Genomic DNA, 22,072 nt, shown 5'->3' on the forward strand with positions numbered 1-22,072 from the left:
GTTATCTCAAATCAGTGAAGGACGGATTTCATTGAGAGCAGTTGAAAGTACAGGGGATGATGTGTAATGGTGTGATGGAGATAACAGCACTCAGACAGGCTGAGGGTTTTTCATTCAATATTCAGGACACAGTCACAGTCTTAGCTGGATGTTTTACTAAAAACACTCTGGGTTCAGGACAACCAAGATATAGTTAAGCATATCTCTCTTTACCAGACATATTAGTTGTAAACTAAAATCCTTTTCCAATGCCAAAATGATTTATTCTACATCTACGGTACCTTATCCAATACATTTGACACCGAACTAGCAAAGCCGACCAACACTTTTAGATGTTCTATCCGGGCTCTAACATCATTTCAGGCAGTACAAATAGGTATCCCTGTAACTTAATCTAAACTCTTGCTACACCCGTCTAAAAGGCCACACATTCACACCAAATCACACTCATTTCTCAATCTTAAATCTTGTTGCAAACTGAGGTCATGAGATGAAGTACGTTTGTGTGAATGCCTTTTTGGGCCAGGAATTGTCACAAGTATAGGAAAGATACGCAGAATTCACCATGATATGAAAGGTATAGGAGCAAAAAAGAACACAATCCTTCGAGCTTGGAGATCAACTTGGTGGTCAATGTGATATGTGTTCAAGCCTCTTGTGCACTGCAGATAGTTGTTTTGCTTTTAATTTTGCCATGGCTGTTTTTTTTGTCAGTTTTCTAAATAGACATGTTGTATTTTTAGCAGTGTATGCCTCTAAAATAGTGGTGCACGATAATTGCCCCGATAATATAAAATATATTTTTTGGGTAAAAAAAAAGAAAAAAATACTGCGGTGTGGGTGGATTGGGATGAGGGGCGCTTGTTTTTCACTCGGCTCCTCCCGTTTTGCCAGTACTGTGGTATTAGTGGTTTCGGAAGAGGGGAGTTTTTCACAAATCCAGCGCTCCCTAACTCATGCCTGGCTGTGACGTAAATGGTGTGCGGCCGTGAAGCCAGGACAGTAAACAAACATCGGTAGTATGGGACTATTTCAAAGTTTCAGAGTTAGATAGTTCGCTTCCTATTTGTATTAACAAATGCAATGCAGAAGTTCCACGAGGAGGGAAAAAGGCAACGAGCTATAATACTTCCAACCTGATTAGTCACCTGAAACATCGCCATCGCTACGATGTTGTGTTAAAAGCGTACGAAGACGCCTGCGCTGCTAAACTAGCGGCGAATCCAAAGCCAGCTGCAAAGGCACCGGGGCTTTTACCTATCGATGGATAGACGGAATATGGACCACTCATTGTTCACTCATTGTTCAGGGAAACACATTGTCATTGACATTGACTGATTGACTCAATTATATTTATTTGGGAAAATAAATATGGTCACTTTGAAGAGTCAAAACTGTTCTTGGCTTAGTTTTGTTCATAGTAGTAATGCTCATGTCATCTGCTCACTACTAGTCTTTTTTTTACCACAAGGTGTGCAAAAACTACAGGTACATTTAATATATATATATATTATATTATTATCAGTTATCGGTATCGGTATCGGTCTTGAGAAGCAGGAAGTTATCGGTTTCAAAAAACCAATATCGTGCATCCCTACTCTAAAATACAAATTCCATTTCAACCTTGCGATGAGGATAGAAGTAGTGTAGCACAGTACACCATTCACGTCCGACACGGTCCTGCAGGAAACAACAGCAGCTGTCGGGGAGTAGAGCCTAATGTATTCCCAGGGTTATCTGGGAAGCCTGCAAGCCTATAGGAGACTTTATGACTGCCGTATGTAGCACTGTGCACTGTGCGTGTAAGAGAGGTGGGGGAAGGGTACATCCAGCCAGCAATCCAGCCAGCCCATCCTGGCTTCAGATTACATTTTGTTTCCTTAGGCACCAGAAAACAAACCACTAACACTCTGAGTATCCAGTTACTGCGCTGCCACATAACCTGGCCGTCACATAGCAATACTGCAGCTTACTGTGCAAATATCAACTGAATAAATAAAGACTCCTCATGACACCATTGACTACTTTTAGCTGCTCTTCTCTGATTGTACTGAAATGTTTAATTACAGCTAGTTTTAAATTAAAGCAGACCACAGAAACATGGGAGTTTCTGTGCTACCTGTAGACTCCAGCACAAAGACATGCTGCACTGTGAAAAATGGTAAACATAAATATTAAAACACACCTGAAGCCTACTCAGAGAGTCCCTACACGTATTGAGTCAATCCATTATATATGTAGAGCTTTTAAAGTCTCTGGATTGTGTTGATAGTCTACACGATGCTGTTATTGACAACCCAAAACACACTCAAACAAAGCTTAGAAAGGTGTGTGTGAGCTGCTAGAACTGCCGCACTGCAACAACCATGCATGGATTCTCTATGTGGAAGGTTCTCCCCCGTCACAGCTTGTCCTTTTCTGCTGATTAGCCACACAGAGATGAACCTCAGCCCACAGACCTAAAAACAAACCAGCGGCACGGCTACTGTACACACACTAACACACACACGGTGGACTGTAATGGAAAACAAAGGCTCCTATAGGCAATGACCTGGCGGCCCCGCTCTTTCCATTCATTGTGAATCCAGGGGAGTGGGGCAGTTTAACGCCTAATGTGCCAGAGTAGGGTGCTGCTGCTGAGCTTTTCCTTTTCCTTTCAGCGGGAGTCAGTGTTCCTCAAGCTCCACCAAAAACCAAGTGTCCACACGGCTGTTATTATGGGTCACTACTAAGGAGTTTACAGTGCCACTAATGGAGTACTGTATTTGAATAGTTTCCTGAACTTCTTTTAATGACAGAATCCAAAAGAACAAGGGTTCTTCTTCCGGAAGAGCAGGACTATATATAGTATATCAAGTAGGAACAAACAGTACGACACCAAATGTTTTGTGAGCAAACAACTGCATTGCTGCTATCATTATTAGTGATAACATTCAGTTCAGATATAGGCTCAGCAAACAAAACTTCTACCCTGTACACATGCTATTTGGTCAATATCTTTGATAAGCAGCGTCAAGATTAAAAAACAAGAACCAGGACAGAGCCTGAACCCCCACTGTTGCGTTATATCAAATCCATGAAATGGTATTTATTATTTGGTCATCAGCGTATTGCTTAATAGGACTAACTGTTAGACGATGTATGAACTGAAGCTGTCCATTCATGACCAAAAATACATTAAAATAGGAACAAGCAGTTAGGAAAGCCACAGTTATTACCAAGGTGGCTATGCATACACTACATCGTTATAACTGCCATCATAAAGTCTATCCTATACACAGAATTGGCAAATAAATTAATACAAAATGCATCCGTAGTTCTAATATTTTCTTGTCCTTCTGTTAATTGTTGAACCCACGTCAACACTAAGCCAGTCAAACTGGACTAGTCTACTGCTCCCCCAACCACAAATACTCCATTGAATACCTTCAATTATCTGACATCTCAATAGAAATAATAAAACTATCTTACAATGCACATATCATAGCTTTATACCGACTGATAAAGTTGTAAAGAAGTGTCATCGTAAATCATATTAAAGCAGGGCGGCATCTAATGATTGTTTTCATTAATGATTCACCTCATTTTCTCAATGAACGGATTCATTCATTATTTGGTTCATAAGATGTCCTAAAATGCTTTTCACTATTTCACAATGCCTTAGATGCCAACAATGTCCAAATGGCTCAAAACAATGAGTTCACTTTAATTGTAGACAATCAAATGCAGTGACTGTGTAAAGTTAGAACCATGAAATCACCATTATAACATGACAATCCAGGAACAATAATAAATGACAGTTTTCAGCTCTATTTTTCATTATTCAGCCTAGCTATTTGAGAAGAGTTTGGTGAGCTGATTGTGTTAAACAAAGAAATGAAATGTTATTCGTGTAACCACTGATACCCTTTCACCAAACAGATCGGAGTTTTTTGATGGCGAGTGATCTCAGACTTATATCTATATGAATTTATATTCATATGTATTGAATCATGAACTTGAAATGGCAGCGTATTTTTTACAATATAGCCTACAGTAAAGCTATGAACCAGAAACCTTAGTGACCACATACACTTGACAAAGACCTGACAGCTTGGCTTGACACACTTCTTCTAATCTAATCTCCAACCCTTCTCCACTGTATTCACTCAGCTAGTTAAGCCCCTTGCTAATGAGACTGTGCCCCATTGTATGGAATTAAACCAGAACACTACTCACTGCCTAAACCACATCACACACAAGGACCAATTCTACAAGGGAATTAGAAAGCTGGGAGCATGATTGTTGTGCGATATTTAAACAAGTACATGCAATATGCTGCGTAGATGAGGGAGCATGCAATTTCAAATTAGAGCAGTGTTCAGCTCTGACAGTGTATTCGATTCATAGAATGACATCACATCGGTGACAAATAAAAAGACAACTTGATCTAATGTGATACTTGCTATTTATCCACGGTCTGCATCACTTAAAGACTACCATTAGTAGTCAATGCATGGCAAACTGTTTTCAAATGCATATGCAGGCAATATAACTGAACTAGCACCTATGGCTCTGATTTAAATGGCACCCTATCAGAGACCAATGATCATTAGATGATATTCATTTATAAACGTAGTAATATCTGAGGTCTTGCCATCTATACGTTTGATACAATTCACCCAGAAATCACACTAATGATCAAATCCGAGCAGTTGTGGGGTTTGGCCAGTGATCTGCAGATAGAAGCATTGTGTGAACAAAAGAAAGCAGGCTCACTGTACAGGGACACAGGACTGAGGATGTGCCAGCCAGGGCTTGTCAGGGCAAATATTTCATTGTTTGCTGGTTTTGGCATGTTATAAAAATAGCCCTTTTTGAATGAGGGAGGAAATCTGACTAATATATTTCCCATCTTTTCATCACACTTGACTTGATAAACTGAAGAAGGCAATAATTACACCTCAAGCAGGAACATTGCCTTCTCCTTAAAGCGCTACAAGTGACAGCATGGTAATGTTTTCAAATTGCAGACAATATTTGACAAGAACACAAACTGCTCAGTGTTTAGCATACATAAAGCCAGTTTTATGTTTTTACAAGTCCCAGCATTCCTTTCTGTCTGTCCGAGTCGCAGGGGTTGTTGTCCGCCAGAAAACCAGGGCAGGCGAAGCTCTACGGTCGATTATCACGCTCAAATAAAGGGGATTGTGACCAATAACCACGAGATAACAGGGATTAACTCGACGTGAATGCTGTAACGCGAGGTAAATCTAAAGAGAGCTAACCATACCTCCGTCAACTGATTTGCAGTATAGCAGATTATAGCATTTGAGGCTCAAATTCCTACACATGTTGTACAAAAGCAGCAGCTATCAGAGGACAGCCTGATATAAGACCGAACACCAACTCGATGACAAATTCATTAGTTTGATATTAACAATTTACAATAACGTTATACCTTCGACGCAATGCATGGAACCCATTGCACTGGTTAACCATTCTGAGCACTGACTGAATATGAAGGCATGACGCTTGTCAGCCACAGTACATGGTGTAATAGTAAAACTAGTCTGAAGATTTTGATGTAAATAAGCAGTATGTTGACCAGATCTAGCTGTTTAATTTCCCTAACCCCCTACTGGTAGTCTGCCTTCTATTAACGTGCAAGCTAAGTGGTTGAAACACTAGTCAAACTTATAAAAGAACAATGACAAATATTTGAGAGAAACAGTGAATTACCATCCATAATAACCGAGAGAAAGCCACACAATAATTTCCGCTCCGCAAGCCTACACCAGTGCCTCGCTGGCTGCCCACCAACCACAGAGATTTTCCCATTTGCTTTGCATGTAACAGACCAAAAAAGAGGACAAAGTCAGCGTTTCCCTTACCGTCAGGTCCAGACTGTCGTTGTCACGGTGGTTAACGGCTCGTATGACACCGGACCTCCACGGCCACCGACCTGTGTCGCCGATTTCAGGCGGCTCTTCCCCGCTGACACAGAGGAACCGCTTCCCGACCAGCTCCGGCCGAGCCTCGACTGCCATGGCCCCTTTGCTGGTCAAACCCCCCCTCGAAAAAACTTCCCAACAACGACGCCCTTACCGACCTGTCATTTACGACATTAACCCAGTTCTAAAGACTCCAACGATAGAAAGAAAATTTAAAAAAGAAACGTTGTTTGTTGCTGAATAACCAACCCGGGGGATTTAAATGTGAAGCAGTCTCCACCCGCTCGAGCGTCAGTCTCTTTTCTTTCAGCGTAAAAAAACGGCGGAACACTGAACCGCATCACCGCCGCTATCCATACGTGTGTATCTCCGCTGGATCCCAATGCTTTCACTGGCCGCAGCACGATTGTGTCCCTCCGCTCAGTTGAAAAGAAGGGCACTATGATGGTGAAAATACTTGTATGTGCGCTCATAGCAACTGCCACGACTACTGCTGACACCAAGAGTTTTTAGACAACTGCTTCTATTACAACTGTTGTAACACGTCTACTATGGTACGTTGTAGTTTTACTGATGGTATTACGGTGGTAAACAAAACAAAAAAAAGCTGTGATATATAGCCTTAATAATAGGCTTGGAAGAAATGTAGGGAATGTTGACGTTTAAAATATATATCAATTAAATATCTACTTATAAAATGTTAGTGTAAATGTATTTTTATATATTATATATAATAGCATTACATTTTATAATATATATTTTTAAAAAGATATTTCATTTGATTTTTTAATTAGTGCTTGTTTGAAATCTGTTTTATCTTCCTTTTATTTATTTCATTTTCCATTTTGTTCAGATGCAGCTTTATGTTTCAGTCACTTATGATGGCAACGTGTGACAAAGGTTCTCTGCATTTGTATCCTTTGTACACAGGGCACCACTTATGCAAAAGGAGTTTAACAACCTCATTGAACCACCTTGTGCAAATAACCGTTGAATGAATGAAATGAATGAACAGCTAAAATTTAAGGAAGTGGGGAAGTAAATAGCTCAAATATATACATTTAAAAATTGTGGAAATAGTGAGTACCACGTTTATGTTTTTTTTTATGTTTAGGCCTCCGTTGTTTTCCATTCTTTTCTGATTGAAGATTACAACAGGCTTGAAACTCTGCTTGTGTAAGCCATTACAGGGGAAAGGCTTCATTCATTATGTCAGATGTTTTAAGGTAAAGCATTGCACATGTTTCAAACATTGTGCATGTATCTGCTTTAGCTATTAAATACATCTTCAGATTAAACAACTATAGCAATTGCAATATTGAAATAAATACAAACAAATGGCCAACTCCAACTGAAGAAGGAAAACACATCTGAATGCAAAATGTGTTATTATTACAGTATTTCTAGCAAAAATGAACAAGCAAACTACGATATTCCCTTTAAAATTACAACAGATTTCTAAAACCATCACCATAAGAGCACAAGGGCTGTCGTCATAATGTTCATATGTAACGGCTGATAAGGGTGACTGCTCATAGAGCACTGCTTTCAAAATGAGAGATCAATCTTCTCCTGCAGCGTGTGAAATCTCAGGAAACTGCTTTATCTGATTCTTCCTAATCTCCTGTTTTATAGAACATGTCTGTTCCTCTGCTGCTCATATTATGACATTCTTTAAGGGTCTTTTCTTAACCCTGTAACTGTTGTTTCCTGTCAGCCAGATCATTCAGAACCATGGTGACTCCCAAGGGGTGCATATGCCCATCAGTTTGATGTCCTTTTTGAAGTCAGCAACTCCAGCAGTCTAGATAATCAGGATAAACATGATTGTGTGTGTCTTCTCTGTGGAAGTGGCTTTATGGACGCTTGCCTGCATGTGTTCTTTTGATGAGTGTGCAGAGTGTAGGGATCTTGAGGACAGACAGTGTAGAGGTTTGGGTGAGAAGCATGAGAATCACACAGACTGAAGCAATTTCCAGGGTGGGATGCAAGAGGGGAGAAAAGAAAAAGAGAAAGATGAAATGATGCTGGGAAAAATAAATGCTAAATGCTCATGAGACAACATTTTGTTCATGTATTGTTATGTGCTTTCTGTTGTTGTTTGTTGTGCTCTGCTGCAAGTCAAAATTCACCTATTGGGAAATTAAGAATGAATTGAACTGAACCTGAGAGAAGCAGGAAAAAGCACCGAGCATAGCAGAGGCGAGTCATATTGGTGGAGTAAGACATTTAACAGCTGACAAGAATATTAACATATTGTGTCATGTCAAATACATATTACATGAGTGCATGCCTTTAAGATGCAATAATGTTATTCCACATACAACATGGTTTTTAACTTATAGATGATTTTAAATATATTGCTTATGATTCATTTGCATGTTGTCCATTTCTAACTAGATTTTTCAGCTGTGTGTAAAACAGTGCTGTGAGGTTAGCATTGGAGCTGCTGAATGCCTGGTGTGAAGGTTTTTGTGTTCAGCTGTGATCCTGATGCTCACGATGGCCCAGACAGGCAGTGTGACCATGAGGCTCCACTGGGATCTCCCTCACTGCTGCACACTGCAGCAGCCGCCTCCATGAATATCAAGTAGCCACGAATGCAACCTGCCTCCTCCCCCATGCACCCGCATCATATGTACACAGACCATATGCATATCAGCATGTGGTCACTAACATGCACATCTGCATAAATAGAAAGTCACAAGCTCAGAGCTGCACACATACAAGCTCACACACATGTTTATGAGCTCAGATATCACTATATCCCAACACATAGACATGCACACACAGACAGGCGTGCTGGAGCTCACAGATGGGGATTGTGTGTGCCAAGTTCTGTGTATGGAAAACTGTAATGAATATGATTACGAGCTAAAGACAGGTGTGGTTTACGTGATGAGCCAGACAAAGGCAGTCCGCGGAATCTGTATTTCAGGTGTCCAGTGGGCTGTCTTTTCCAGAGCCATGCCTTGAGGAATAAATGTATACAATCATCTATTTCCCAACCACTGTTTTTTTATGTTGCTTTGGCACATTTTCTCACTATCAACCAAGTGTTAATATAGAACACATGTTGTCTTTTAAACTGTGATTCATGCAGAATACAGCAATTTAGATGCATGTCAACAATATGGAAGAGAATACATCTGAATCTAAGGTTTAGTACAGGCGTAAGCCAGCCTGAGAGATGCATGACAAATAGTTAAAAGCAAATATGATTTGACAGGCCAATGCACATTTGGAAACCTTTTAGGATTTAAGTTCTGGGCAGACAACATTCAAGAACATGTGTTTTATTGAACTGTTTTAGATTCATTCAAATGTGAAGGACCCACTTATTTCTACAATCTACATCCGTGGAAGATGATCTCTTATTCTCTTATTCTCCTTGTTTCTGTCAGGGTTTGGCAGGAAGTGGGACCCAGTAAAAAAAATGAAATGGCAGTAGATTTAACAGAAAGCGAGCCTTTTAGTTATAAAATATTGATTAACAAAGAAAAACTAAACATGTACATATCACGAGGAACAAAATGTACAGGAGCACAGGAAAACCCGACAGGACCATTGAAGGGGACGAGGACAAACCGACAGAGAACACTAGTGAAGACTAGGAAACTAAGTTTGTAAACACAAAAACGAAAAATCATGACAGTTCCATGTTTGTTTCTGCAAAGAAAGACAATTCGATTATTTTATTTGGTCGATTATATTTTAATACTTATTTTTAAGAAGACGGCGATGGATCAATGATTTACACGAATCTGTAGTCAATAACGATATATGTTTCTAATGAGGAAGGGAATGCTGGTTTTAATCGTTCTCAAAGGGGTTTATTAAGATTTCTTCATGTCCTGTTCAATTAGTTAGGTGTTTTGAAAACAGCAAGCATCTGGTATTAAGGAGGAACCTGCCACTCTTGTCTTTACTAAGGACACTAGAACATCTAAGTAATTTTCTTTGCTATGAAAATGTTGTCCCAACGCTGGGAAATCCACCAACAGTTTATTGCCTGCCTCACCCGTTGGTTGGAATTCGCCACGAATCGAAGACAGACCAATCAGAGATCAGGTCGGTGAGTTTGAAGTTCCATCGCTTCTGTCAAACGCAAAAGTCACATCGGCAAACATGGAGACCCAATGATAGTTGTTATTTGTTTTAAACGAGGTGAACTGGCCAATAGTTGGGCTCGGGAGGCTGTTCCTTTCCTGTCGACGTCACGGTCTATCTGAGTACCGTTCTGGTGCCAGGAACTGGTGGGAGCAAAGTATAGAGGGAAGGAGGAAACCTGGGGGAATGCAACAAAACAACAGGATACATACTGGATTGATACTCCATCGCTTAACTATGGCTACAAAAACAGAGCAGTAAGACTTAACGTTGTCTGACATGTCGCAGCAGAGATAGCTAGCTGTTCTTGGATCCGCACATCGAAGTTTTGTCTGAAGAAGTTTACAGCTAAAGCGACAGGCTAAGGCTAGCCACTGTTAACACCGGGCTGTCTTCTACCACTGACACAGCCCTACACAACAAAGACAGAAAACATGGTGTCCTGGATGATTTCGAGAAGCGTTGTGTAAGTACGAAGATAATATATAATATTACTGAAACTTACCTAAAAAAACTGTTATTTAACCTCATGGAAAAAATCGAGCTGCTGATGGGATTTAACTTTGTTAGCTTGTCTCGCTAACTTGTTAACGTCCTCCTGCTAATTTGTGACCTCACTCCTCTAATTGTCTACATAAATGCGGACTTATAAAACAAGAAACGACACAATATATTTCAACAAACAGTTAACAGATACTACACTAAAACAGCAGTGTTCATTTTGTAATATAAATTGTTGTCAAATAGCTAGCTTTGATTGGCTAATGAGACTAAAGCTAATGCTAGCGTACTGTTTATACATCATGAGCGTGCTCACAGCAGGTGAGTCAGACGTAACGATGTGTAACTTTTGTTCAGTATCGGTGAGGTGGAACATTTTTCGTTTTCCAAGTACATCTGTGAAGGAGTGTCAGGTTCAGCTGTCATGTTGAAGATATTATTAGCCAGCCGTGCCCAAAGTAACCTGGCAACCATAGGATAGCTGACAGGAAGAAAGGCAAATGTATCGTCATTAATGGACACTGTGTGGCTCTGCACGGATTTCTTTGTGTTACTTGATTGACAGTTATCTGTTGCGAGGCAGTTTGTGAATGAAGCAAAAGTATTCTGTGAGTCTCTGCCTGTTTACATTTAGGAATAGTAGTTGCAAAACTTGCTATAATGGAGGATAAGAATGTAGTGGAAAGGACAAAAGGTCCTCTTCCTGTTCTCTAATGCAACTTTCAAACACAACTTTCTGTGCGATAATGAACAACATTTTTTGTAAAAGGGTCAATATTTTTTGTCAAAGGTCAATATGGGGCCCAAGACCTTGGTCTAAGTATAGGGAGCAGATGAGCATTTAAGGCTGTCATGCCTGCCGAGTGCCGACCTTTCTTTTTATAACTTCCATAACTTAATATACCCTCCTACCTCTATGCTGCATTCTGCATGACAGAATGTACCAAGATGGATCCAGTCCATTATGTGTAATAATTACTATAATGTGAACCTGACATTCAGCCTTTATTTAATATGTGTACATGCACGTCAGATGTACTGTGCTGGAATTGAAGTCCTGTGATACAGTTCTGCATTTTTATGGGACAAAATGTAATTGGTCATATTGACTAAATTAATGGGATTTAGTGTCAAATCGTTTGACTGGGTTGATGTTACAACACACAGATATATGCAATGTTAATATTGTAACAAACGGATCCTGGGAGAATGATGTAATTTGTTTATATACACTAACTTAGTAAAGTCACTGAAGTTCAATTCAGTAATTGCATGAGGTGCTGAGCCTGATATACATTTGGGCATTATAATATTTGGGAATATACTTGCATAGATACTGGAGCTCAGGTCTTATCTCTATGTTGGGTGTAATGTGTCCCTGTGAGGAGTGTTCCAACATGTTTATTACAGTGGAATGAATCCAGCCTGCAATCGTAAATAATGTTGGAATTATGTAATTACAAATGATTAGGGATGATGTTGAGATCATCCTGCTGAACTAAATGTTTAAGTGTCATGAACTGCAGTATTATTTTCTGTAATAAAAAATCAAATGGTAAAATTCCATTGCTTTTTGTGGAAGGAACCAGGGAGATCCCACAGCCAAATGTTTAGTAAATGTTGTATACAATAGGAATGCTGCAGTCTGCTGCACCTCCCAGCAGAGTGGAAAACAAGCTTTTCAGGATAAGTAGGCTGCAAGGTGTGCTTTCATTGCCTGTAAATATAACATCATATAGTAAACACCTAAGCCATGTCATAAGCATGAGTAACTCTTCCTTCTCTTTCACATGCTTACAGTAAGGCATGGCTAAGCCAGGATATTAATGACATAACAAATACCTGCCAAATCGTATTATGGAAAAAGATAAGTGACGTATGTATTTTGCCAAGCTGACTTCACAACAAGCTCAAATGTGTAACAAAGCAAAGCTAATGCTAACCATTTTGTGTGAGTGGAAGATCCAGAATGATTAGCTTCTTAGTCTGGGAGGTATAGATCAATTTAAATTGCCACATGAAGGACAACCCTAGTCTGCTAGTTAGCATAGAAGTCAATCTAACTAAATGTTCACTGAAGCAGTTTACCGTTTTACACACAATTACCTGCTGCCAGAGATGGGGTCGTTACTCCAAAAAAGTAATATATTACATATTACTTTAAAAAAAGTAATATATTACTTTACTTCGTTACTCTCTACATATTTACTCGTTACTTTACTCGTTACTTTACTCGTTACTTTACTCGCAGGGCCGCCCCTCCCTACAGGCAGATCACGCAGACTGCGGAGGGTGCTTCATTTTGCGGAGGGAGCCTCATCGGAAGCGCAAATGCGGCGCACCTACAGTGTTACTCGTTACTTTACTCGACATCCTCTCTCTGGATTCGGAGGTCCTCCTTAGCTATTAGCTTCACGTTAGCATGTTGCCTTTCTAGGTGCTTGTTGAGGTTTGACATTGTTTTTGCAGCAGTGGTTAAAAGCTTCTGGCCTGGGGCCTCATTTATAAAGGGATATACGCAAAAAAAATGGCGTACGCCAGTTTCTACGCAATGTTTGCGATTTATAAAATACTAACTTGACGGGAAAACGTGCGGTCCTCCCATGGAAATAATACCATAAATAAAATGTTATCTCTCATTTATCATATATGAAGAATTCATTTTTCAAGCAAATCTTAAAATGATTAAACAAACGCCTGTTTGCGACTCCTCAGTGCACACAAAAACATAACTTGGACAAATAAATAAATACGGATATGTTATTTAAAACCACCTCGAATATGTTGTGTTAATGTTATGAAATGTTTTCTCATAAATTATGCGGTAAGCAGGAGGACAGAATTACGTCTAAACTGACGCCGTTTTGCATTTCTATAGATACGAGCATGGTTTTATATACTACCATGTTTAATCATGTTTTATGCCGTTTGCTAAGACTTGATAAGTTGCTCATAAAACACAGGAGGTATGGAAACTAAGAGCACCATATGTGGTCAATTGTACAGCTAATATAACACAACACATTAGTTGTATTTCCTTTAACTGGTGGATATAGAGAGTTGCTGCAGTGGAGACGCTGCACACAGCTGATCGACAGCTGGGACAAAAACCACCAAATACGAAAACATAATTCAGATCCAGTCGTCATGACTCCACTCCGGAGGGATTCCCCGATCATTTCTTACAGTTTCTCATCAAGGGGGTGTCTCCTGTCCCCGGTACAAACACACTGCCTGAGGAAGGCTATGTGTATTTTTTTTGTCATGAACCTTTTTCGGACCACTTATTTATTTTGGTGACGATCCGACCTCCATGCTGCTACTCTGGTTCAAACTGCATCCACCAAACAATATGATTTATCTCGACCTCCCCAAAATAACCAAAATCTGACACGGTGTGAGATGTCTTTTTTAGCTTTCCTGTCGTCATTTCCTGCTATCTTCTTCATAAACTCAGTCAAAATGAATGAATGAATGGGCGTTTCTTTGACTATTTATAGGCAAATATGGGCGTTACGTGAAGCCCGCAAAAGCTGCACTGCATTTCGAGTCGGATTTATAAAGGGAAACCGGCGTAGGAAGTGCTGTACGCACTTTCCTCGCCGGTACGCAATGTTTGGTGAATCGGAAAATGTCGGTACCTATTTTTTTGATTTCTACTACGTAAGCAACCTTCCCACGTGAATCCTACACACGGCGTTATAAATGAGGCCCCTTGACACAGTTTGCACCTCACCGTCACATTCCTGTCCTTTCTTCGGACAAACTCAAAATAATGGGCTGACCTCCACCCCTCGAAAGTTATCGCTGTTGCCTCAGCCATGTTTATGCACTGCATGTGGACGCGCAAGTCGAGCAAATGTTACGTACATATAAACCTGCGGCGGAAATCCCTCTTGTCTGTTAAAAGGAGAATCTAACTGTAGTGTGATTACTGAGTTTATAAAAGTAAGCGTGTCGGGCAATGTTAGTAACTGTACTGTGATTACTGAATTATAAAAGACACAATGTTGTCCAGTGAGAAGAAGGCCTAATTCTACGTTTACTTGGCGCTTTTCAAGGCTTTAAGACTCCTAAAAGCTCTTTTACATATACCATTTATAATTCTCCCATTCTCACACATGTATACCCATGGCCATGTCATCAAGAGCTTTTCAGAGTTCACTTTCCTGGGATCAAACCACCAACCTTCTGATTGGATTGGAGTATGATCACACTACCTCACGGCCACAGTCACCCATCCCTAAATACCTTCAAATAGTAATACAAAATATGTTAACACATGCTCGCTAATGTGGATCATGTGCTTGCGGTATAACAGGAAATGCTTGGACAGATTCAGAAAAGATGGTAAATTGAATTATGTCAGTACACTTGGATGATAAAGAGCCGCATTTTCTTCCCCCTTCAGTTCTGCTGAATACAAATAACCAGCTCTGAGCGTTGTTGCTGCTGAGCAGTTCATGACCTGTTCATTTGTTTCTTTTTTTAATTGCCCACTTCCACCAAGTTAAGCCAAGTTTAAATCACTTTCTCCTGCAAGATGTCACAGCCGGGGGAGCGCACCCGAATCAAATTCAGTCAATCAGACGCTGAGTTGAACAATGAAATCAAAGTTTAAAGGAGCGCTAAGAGTGGGACACGACACGCAATACAACTGCTGACCGCTGTCCCTCTGTAAATCTGTACTTATTTCTAAGGTTTATGTTTCTTCCTGTTTATCAAAGACTTGAAATCTGTGCAGGTCGGCGACACGATCTATATATGTGGGTTGTCTACTCTTTGCAAGTTTTTACCTTGTGCAGAGCTTTACTGCTTCAACTTTGACCTTCTGTACTGCCCTGTTTATCTGTGCAAAGGGGGATTCTTAGCAACATGTGCTCACCTCAGTGACCTTCCCAAAGAGCTTTAGATAATCTGTTTCCAACTGATGTCTGACGGATCTGTGTCTTGACCTGTTGGACTTTTTTGCGACTCAAGTTTAAATCAACAATAATTATTTTTAAAAAGATATTGTTTGCCTTAAGCAAGTAGGTTCCTACTTTATTATTGCTATAACAAACATATTCTATTCTCTCTTGGTAGTTTTCTGCTTACCGAAAATAAGCAAAACGGGGCTAGTTTTTGAACTTGTATGTGATGTGTTAAGTCAGTATTTGAACGTGGGAAGATTCATGGCGCTGTGAGAACACTCTAATGTATGCCACTTATTTCCCCATGAGGAAATCCTCTGGGTATGTTCAGACCTGGACGGTAACCAGTCTCATTTGCTGTAGCAGCAGTTCTCTCAACAATCCCCCCTCTGTGTTTTTAGGGGAACGTCATGTAATCAAATTCTTATTCCTGAAGCTCAAACCAGATGGTGGGAGCTCAAATCTTGGAGATCTCTGTATTTTTTTCTCCCTCCTCGGCTTCTCCCTCTCGGTATGTCTTGTGTTTTTATTGCTCTTGTTCTCTCTTTCTCTCTTTCCCTTTGCTCTCTCTCTTGTCCTCCTTTCCTCCCCCTCCCTCCATCTGGTTGTTGGTGGTGTACAATTTCAGGAAACCAGGGAAATGGAGCTGGAGCCCAGAGTAAGGAGTGTCTGAAAGCAATGGGACTATTTTCTCAGCTGTATGCAGAGAGAGGGGGAGAAGGTGTTGCAATTGGAGGAGAATAAGAAGGGAGAGAAGGGAAATGGAGAGATGGTAGGTTTGGTGTCGAGAGGGGGCCCTACTTTTCACATAAATGTTTCAGTGCACATTGAACTTATTTCCCCTTAACTTGGTTTATGGAGACACTATTTGTGTCTCTGCAGGTCTGTCATGACTCGCAAGAGTAATTAAATGGAGGCGTGGGCCAAGACCTAAAATGTACTACAGTATTGTTTTTAGTTTTTTTGCTGTGACGGTATTATTTCACGGTTTTGGATGGGATCATCTTAAGACATTATTCATTTTTCTATCATTTTATCGGCATTGTAATTCTACATACACCCAGGACACAGAGCAAATCTCCACCTCGGGTCACTTTGTCATTTGTGTTTAGTTACGCCAGAGAAGAAGCGGGGTTTACGTCCAGATTGATGCCAACACGTTTTTTTCTGGTGCTGCGTCATTGCGTCATCGTTTACGTCATGACGTAACCGTTTGCGTGCCTGCTTCATAAAGCCAAACCGCACGGAAACCCCTCACAGCTGACACCGACAACAACAACAATGGCCGATTGTGCTCCAGCTTCCTCTGTACCTCTTCGGAAGACCAGATTCCCAGTAGTTAGCTGGTCTCTTCAGTGGACCACTGCTGCTTGTTAAGTTTCACCATCGTTGTGTACAAAGTGGATAAAACGCCGGCTTTTTGTTGTTGTTCAGGAGTTGATCCTGCCCCCGCCTCGACGTAAGCGTGACGTATGCGGTGCTTTTGCTCTAGCCGGACAATTTTTTGGTGCTTGAAACTAACCGGGTTCCGGAGCTAAGAGGCTGCTCCGCTGTGGTGTGAAGAGGAAAACCCGGTAATTTTCAAGCTCCAGCTCCGAACGGCCCTGAAACACCGTTGGTGTGAATGAGGTATCTGTGCAGTCACAGAGCTGCACCGTGGGCCCAGCCCTGTGAGTGCAGCTCTGTGACTCTCAGTCTGCAGTCACAGCAAATTAGGACTCATTGAGACACAAATACCTGCTATTATCACAGCATCATCAATTGCCTTTATTAGCATGACTAAGCTCTGCTAGCCAAATACAAAGCCAAAGACTTGTATGAAGTAATGCAACTACAACAAATGGCTTAGAGAACCCCCCCACACAGACTGCTCTTCCAGTTTCTCCACTATAAACATGCATACAAACACACCAATGTAACAGAGGGAAGGCATTCATTTGAGGTTGATTTATTTGGGCTCATGGTTCTCTATATAATTGAAACTAAAGTTCAGTGAGTTGACAGCGAGATGTAGACATAAAGAGTGAGCATGTACGCTCTGGCAGCTTTGCTGTTTCTATAGCAACAGCTGGAAAATAAACTGCTGTGGTTGTTGGCGGCTCTCTGACTGCTGAAATTACTGTTTTTTTTTGCTGGTATTCTAAACTCTACTGGTTTATCATTCAACTTCGTGTGAATTATTTCAATATTCCTATAAAGTAGCTCTTTCTTTTATCCCTCCTGCAACCCTGTCAGGATTGTGGCAGGTGGGGAACCTTTTTCCTCTCAAGGGCCATTTCAATTTTTTCAACATCCTCCGAGGGCCGTACAAATGATTGACCTCTGCTTAAAAATACTAAAATCACAGCCGATTCATTTTGTCTTTCTTTCATGCTGTGCAAAGAAAAAGCAACCTTTTAATCCAGATATCTTACCATGACTCGCGCATGCATAGGCCTGTCACGATAAATAATTTTGTTGGACGATAAATGGTCCTGGAAATTATTGCGATAAACGATAATATTGTCGGCACCATTGTAAGACCATTTTAGACCACTGGCATACTGATAATATATCATAATAATTATAGTACATCCTTTCAAACAGAACTTTTTATTGAACATTCAACATTGCAAATGAAATGTGAAATAATATTAAAATATACAAATGATATATAATAAATAAAACAAATTAATTACATTATAATAAATTAATTAAATCACACACAACCAAAACAGTAAATTAAATAGACTCAGGCTGGAAAACAGAGCTCTCAATCCATCTATCTATCCATCTCTATATAGATGGATAGATAAATATATATAAATATATATATAAATAAATCAATATGAGCACACATTGTCTCACAAGCAAAAGAAATCTCCTTAAAACAACAGTCATGTGTGCAGTCCACTGTCAATACAAAGGCCCAGATGCCTCAACAGGCCATATCCAAGTCTTTTTTTCGAAGTTTTCGAGCAAGGAACACCAACATGTTTGCATTGCCGGGCAAATGCATCTTTGATTGTAAACTGTCGGGAAGGTGGGGGCTCTCCATCTCCAGCTGCCGTGTTTGCTACCAGCTGGGAAAACGGAATGGAGTGGTTGTGTTTTAGGTGTAGTTTAAAATGCGTGGTATTGCCTGCTTTTGTCGCTACCTTTTTTAAACAAATGCGACACACCGCCCGGCTCATTCAAGTCCGTAGGTTGGCCTCGTTGATTTGGCTTGAATCCAAAATACTGCCACACCGGAGAATCGAGATGTGTAGGTTTTGTAACCAATTCCATTTCATTTTAAATTCCCCGCGAGTAAGTCACACGTTGTCTCCCGCTTGTCGCTATATTATTAATTTGGCTGCTACGCTGCTGTACGTGCACACAGAGTGTCCTGACCTGGCTGTGTGTCAGCCCCGCCCCTCACAGCGCGCATGGACGGCAGCCACAGCTCGTCTGGCAGCCACAGCTCGTCTGGCAGCCACAGCTCGTCTGGCAGCCACAGCTCGTCTGGCAGCCACAGCTCGTCTGGCAGCCACAGCGCTCCTAGCTAAAATGCTGGTCACATCCTTATGTAAACAAACACGCATGTAAACGGCAATTTATCGAGCTCAGAAAAGTTATCGAGTCCATTTTTATTTATCGTACGATAAGTCAATTTATCGATTATCGCGACAGGCCTACGCATTCATGCACGTGCACGGTTGTGGCATGACAACCAAAACAGAAAGATATGGACACAAGATGTGTGCAATTTAGTTTCCTATCCATGTGTATATGATTTAAGTGGGGGGGGGACCTAACGTCCTCTAGGGGGGTCCGGGGGCATGTTCCCCCGGGAAGATATTTTTTAAAATATTGAAGTTAAATGCATCAATCTGGTGCACTTTGAGAGCAACATTAAGAGATCTCTGGATACATCTCTCAACACCCATATTAAACAGAACAGTAAGCAGATTTTATTTTTCTTTATGGATATTTTACAAATCACTCGCCTTTCAAACTGTATTCTTGTTTATTAATAACAACTTTTTACTGTCATATAGTATTTTATACCCGTTTACTTTATTCTCTTATTTTTTTTATAACTATATTGATCATATAAAGATGTGCCTTTACCTCACTGGTTGGAGAAAAAGCTTCTTATATTCGTTAGCATAGCTAGCTAACCAGCAGAGATGGGGTTGTTATTAAATGTTTTTAATATATTACATATTACTTTAAAAAAAAGTAATATATTATACTACTTCGTTACTATCTACATAAAGTAACTCGTTACTTTACTTGTTACTTGAGCACCTACGAACTGCGCATGCGTGAGTGGCAATAACTCTCCTTACCAGCAGGCGGCGGTAGTGTGTATTTGTCATTCAAAACAGGCAACAACCGGAAGACAGAGAAGAATAACAGACTACGTGATATTAGGGCTGCAACGATTAGTCGACATAATCGACGACGTCGATCATAAAAATTCGTCGACGCGGAATTTTAGTGTCGACGCGTCGTATAAAAACAATCAGAGAGCCGGTAACGTTAATTCAAAACTGCGCAAATGTTCATTTGTAACTGCAATGCACTACAGGAAGTGCTGGGGGCAGTATACTCTCCATTGTCTGCCATGACTGCATTCTGTACTAACAACAAAGAAGAAAGAATACGAACGATGGCGGAAAGGAGAGAGAATGAGGGTGATGAAGAGCTCAAAAAAGCGAGACCGAGAGTTTCGAAAGTGTGGGAGTATTTCACAGACGACAAGCCAAAGAAGTCAGTGAAATGCAGAATTTGTAAAGGGGAATTGGCATTCCACGGCAGCACTACAGTGATGCACGAGCATTTAAAACGCAAGCACCCTGGAACCGTGAGGACTGCTACTTTGGATCATGGGTAAGTTTGAGCAAGTTAGCCATAGTCATGTTTACGTTAGCTTACATGTTGGAAAACAGAACGTCTCATGGTTAATGCTTGCTAAGCAAACGCTATTTCAGTTATGTTGAGGCTGCGTGTCCACCAACGAGCTGCTAAACAGCGCCAAGCTTACAGCGTAGTAGAGCACACTAGAGCTTTATGGACGCTGTAATTAATTCCAAACTTAAAATAATAATTAACAAGGGTCTGCGAAATGACAAGAATAAAATGCGATTGAATTGATCCTGGGACTGGACAACAGGGTGACATTCACAGGTGTGCAGACTTGAGGTAAAACATGCACTGGAGCCCGGAAAAGGAGCCGTGCCCACAGGAAGCAGAGATGGAGGGTGTGACAGAAATAATCGTTAGATTAGTCGACTAATCGAAAAAATAATCGACCGATTAGTCGACTACCAAAATAATCGTTAGTTGCAGCCCTACGTGATATAAACAAACAACAAATAACGTGTGCGTTAGCTTCACCTTAGCATGTGTTCTTTGCAGGTGTTTGTTGAGGTTTGACGAGGTGTTTACAGCAGTGGATAACAGCTTCTGGCCTGGACACAGTTTGCACCTCACCATCACATTCCTGTCTATTCTTCGGACGAACTCAAAAATAATGGGCATACCTCCACCACTCGAAAGTTATCGCTGACTCAGCCATGTTTATGCAGCACTGCACGTGGAGATGTGGACACGCAAGTCGCGCAGATTACGTACATATAAACCTGCAGCAGAAACCCCTCTTGTCTGTCAGTGTGATTATGACTGATTTTAGTAAGTAACGAAGTAACGCCTGTCGGGGCAATGTTAGTAACTGTAATTACTGAATTATAAAAGTAGGGCGTTACACTACTCCGTTACCGACAAAAGTAATATTATTACTTTGTAACGCGTTACAAAGTATGATGCTAATAACAAGTTATTGACTGTATGATCAGTAGGACAGATGAACAGATCACCACTGGGCTTACAACTAAAGACACAGCCACGCAAAAAACTGTGGCATGTGTACCTTAAGGGTACTGCAATTTGTGAAGTCCCGGCCCGGAGCGACGTTCTGGTGCTCTCCGGCAGCTCTAAACCTCTGTCGGACGAGACATATACCTCGTGATGACACGTTAGGCTCGTGGTGTGTTCAAGGACCCTGACCTTGGCCAGGAAAAACAGGCACTTGCTTGTTTAATTCTTTTGCAGTCTAGATTTCTTATTTTTTTTTCTTTTTTGCATGTGTTACCTCGAGGGCCGTATCAAATTGTCTCGCGGGCCGTATACGGCCCGGGGGCTAGAGGTTCCCCACCCCTGTCATAGATTATTGTTGTGACAGACCAACATCCAGAGTCACACCCACATGGGCCGTGTCTCATTTCAAAGATTTCCCCTCCTCGACTCCTCGGTCCCCCGGTAGTGACCCGGAAATGAATTTCAGCGCGCCATGTTGAAGGACATCTCGTTTCTCTAAATGCACACCGAGGATCAAGCGTTGAGGAGGCTCTCTGGAGGAGCTATGATCGAGGATACACTGATGCATCCTCCACGGCTCCTCCACGGATGCATTTCTGGCAACAGAGATATTTCAAAGAGTCGTGACGCACGGCCGGACTTATCTCAGCCAATGACAGCTCTGCATGCGTCCCCATTTAGTGCTTCACATAATAAAATACACAACGGCTGTAGCCTGATTATGCTTGAGGAACTGTAGGTGTGTGTGGTACAGTCTGTAGGTGTGTCTGT

The 22,072-nt window shown here is 41.0% G+C and overlaps 3 protein-coding genes across 5 annotated transcripts in view; 2 read left to right on the forward strand and 1 right to left on the reverse strand.

Moving 5' to 3' along the window:
* Positions 1-6,253, reverse strand: part of jmjd1cb (jumonji domain containing 1Cb) — a 136,538-nt gene extending 130,285 nt beyond the window's left edge. Inside the window, exon 1 of one of the 2 annotated variants that reach the window (XM_079659352.1) lies at positions 5,874-6,253. In XM_079659352.1, coding sequence (XP_079515478.1) covers positions 5,874-6,029 — 156 coding nt within the window. In that variant the 5' untranslated portion in view covers positions 6,030-6,253. The remainder of the gene's footprint in view (positions 1-5,873) is intronic. The other variant, XM_079659351.1, reaches the window with a different exon arrangement.
* The window catches only part of LOC307024606 (uncharacterized protein), a 402,876-nt gene that overhangs the window by 162,696 nt on the left and 218,108 nt on the right, over positions 1-22,072 (forward strand). The window lies entirely within an intron of this gene.
* Positions 10,071-22,072, forward strand: part of reep3b (receptor accessory protein 3b) — a 63,938-nt gene continuing 51,936 nt past the window's right edge. The window contains exon 1 of one of the 2 annotated variants that reach the window (XM_079659109.1): positions 10,071-10,509. In XM_079659109.1, coding sequence (XP_079515235.1) covers positions 10,478-10,509 — 32 coding nt within the window. In that variant the 5' untranslated portion in view covers positions 10,071-10,477. The remainder of the gene's footprint in view (positions 10,510-22,072) is intronic. The other variant, XM_079659108.1, reaches the window with a different exon arrangement.

Source organism: Notothenia rossii, assembly GCF_949606895.1.
Source record: "Notothenia rossii genome assembly, chromosome: 11".
Taxonomy (NCBI): Eukaryota; Metazoa; Chordata; class Actinopteri; order Perciformes; family Nototheniidae; genus Notothenia; species Notothenia rossii.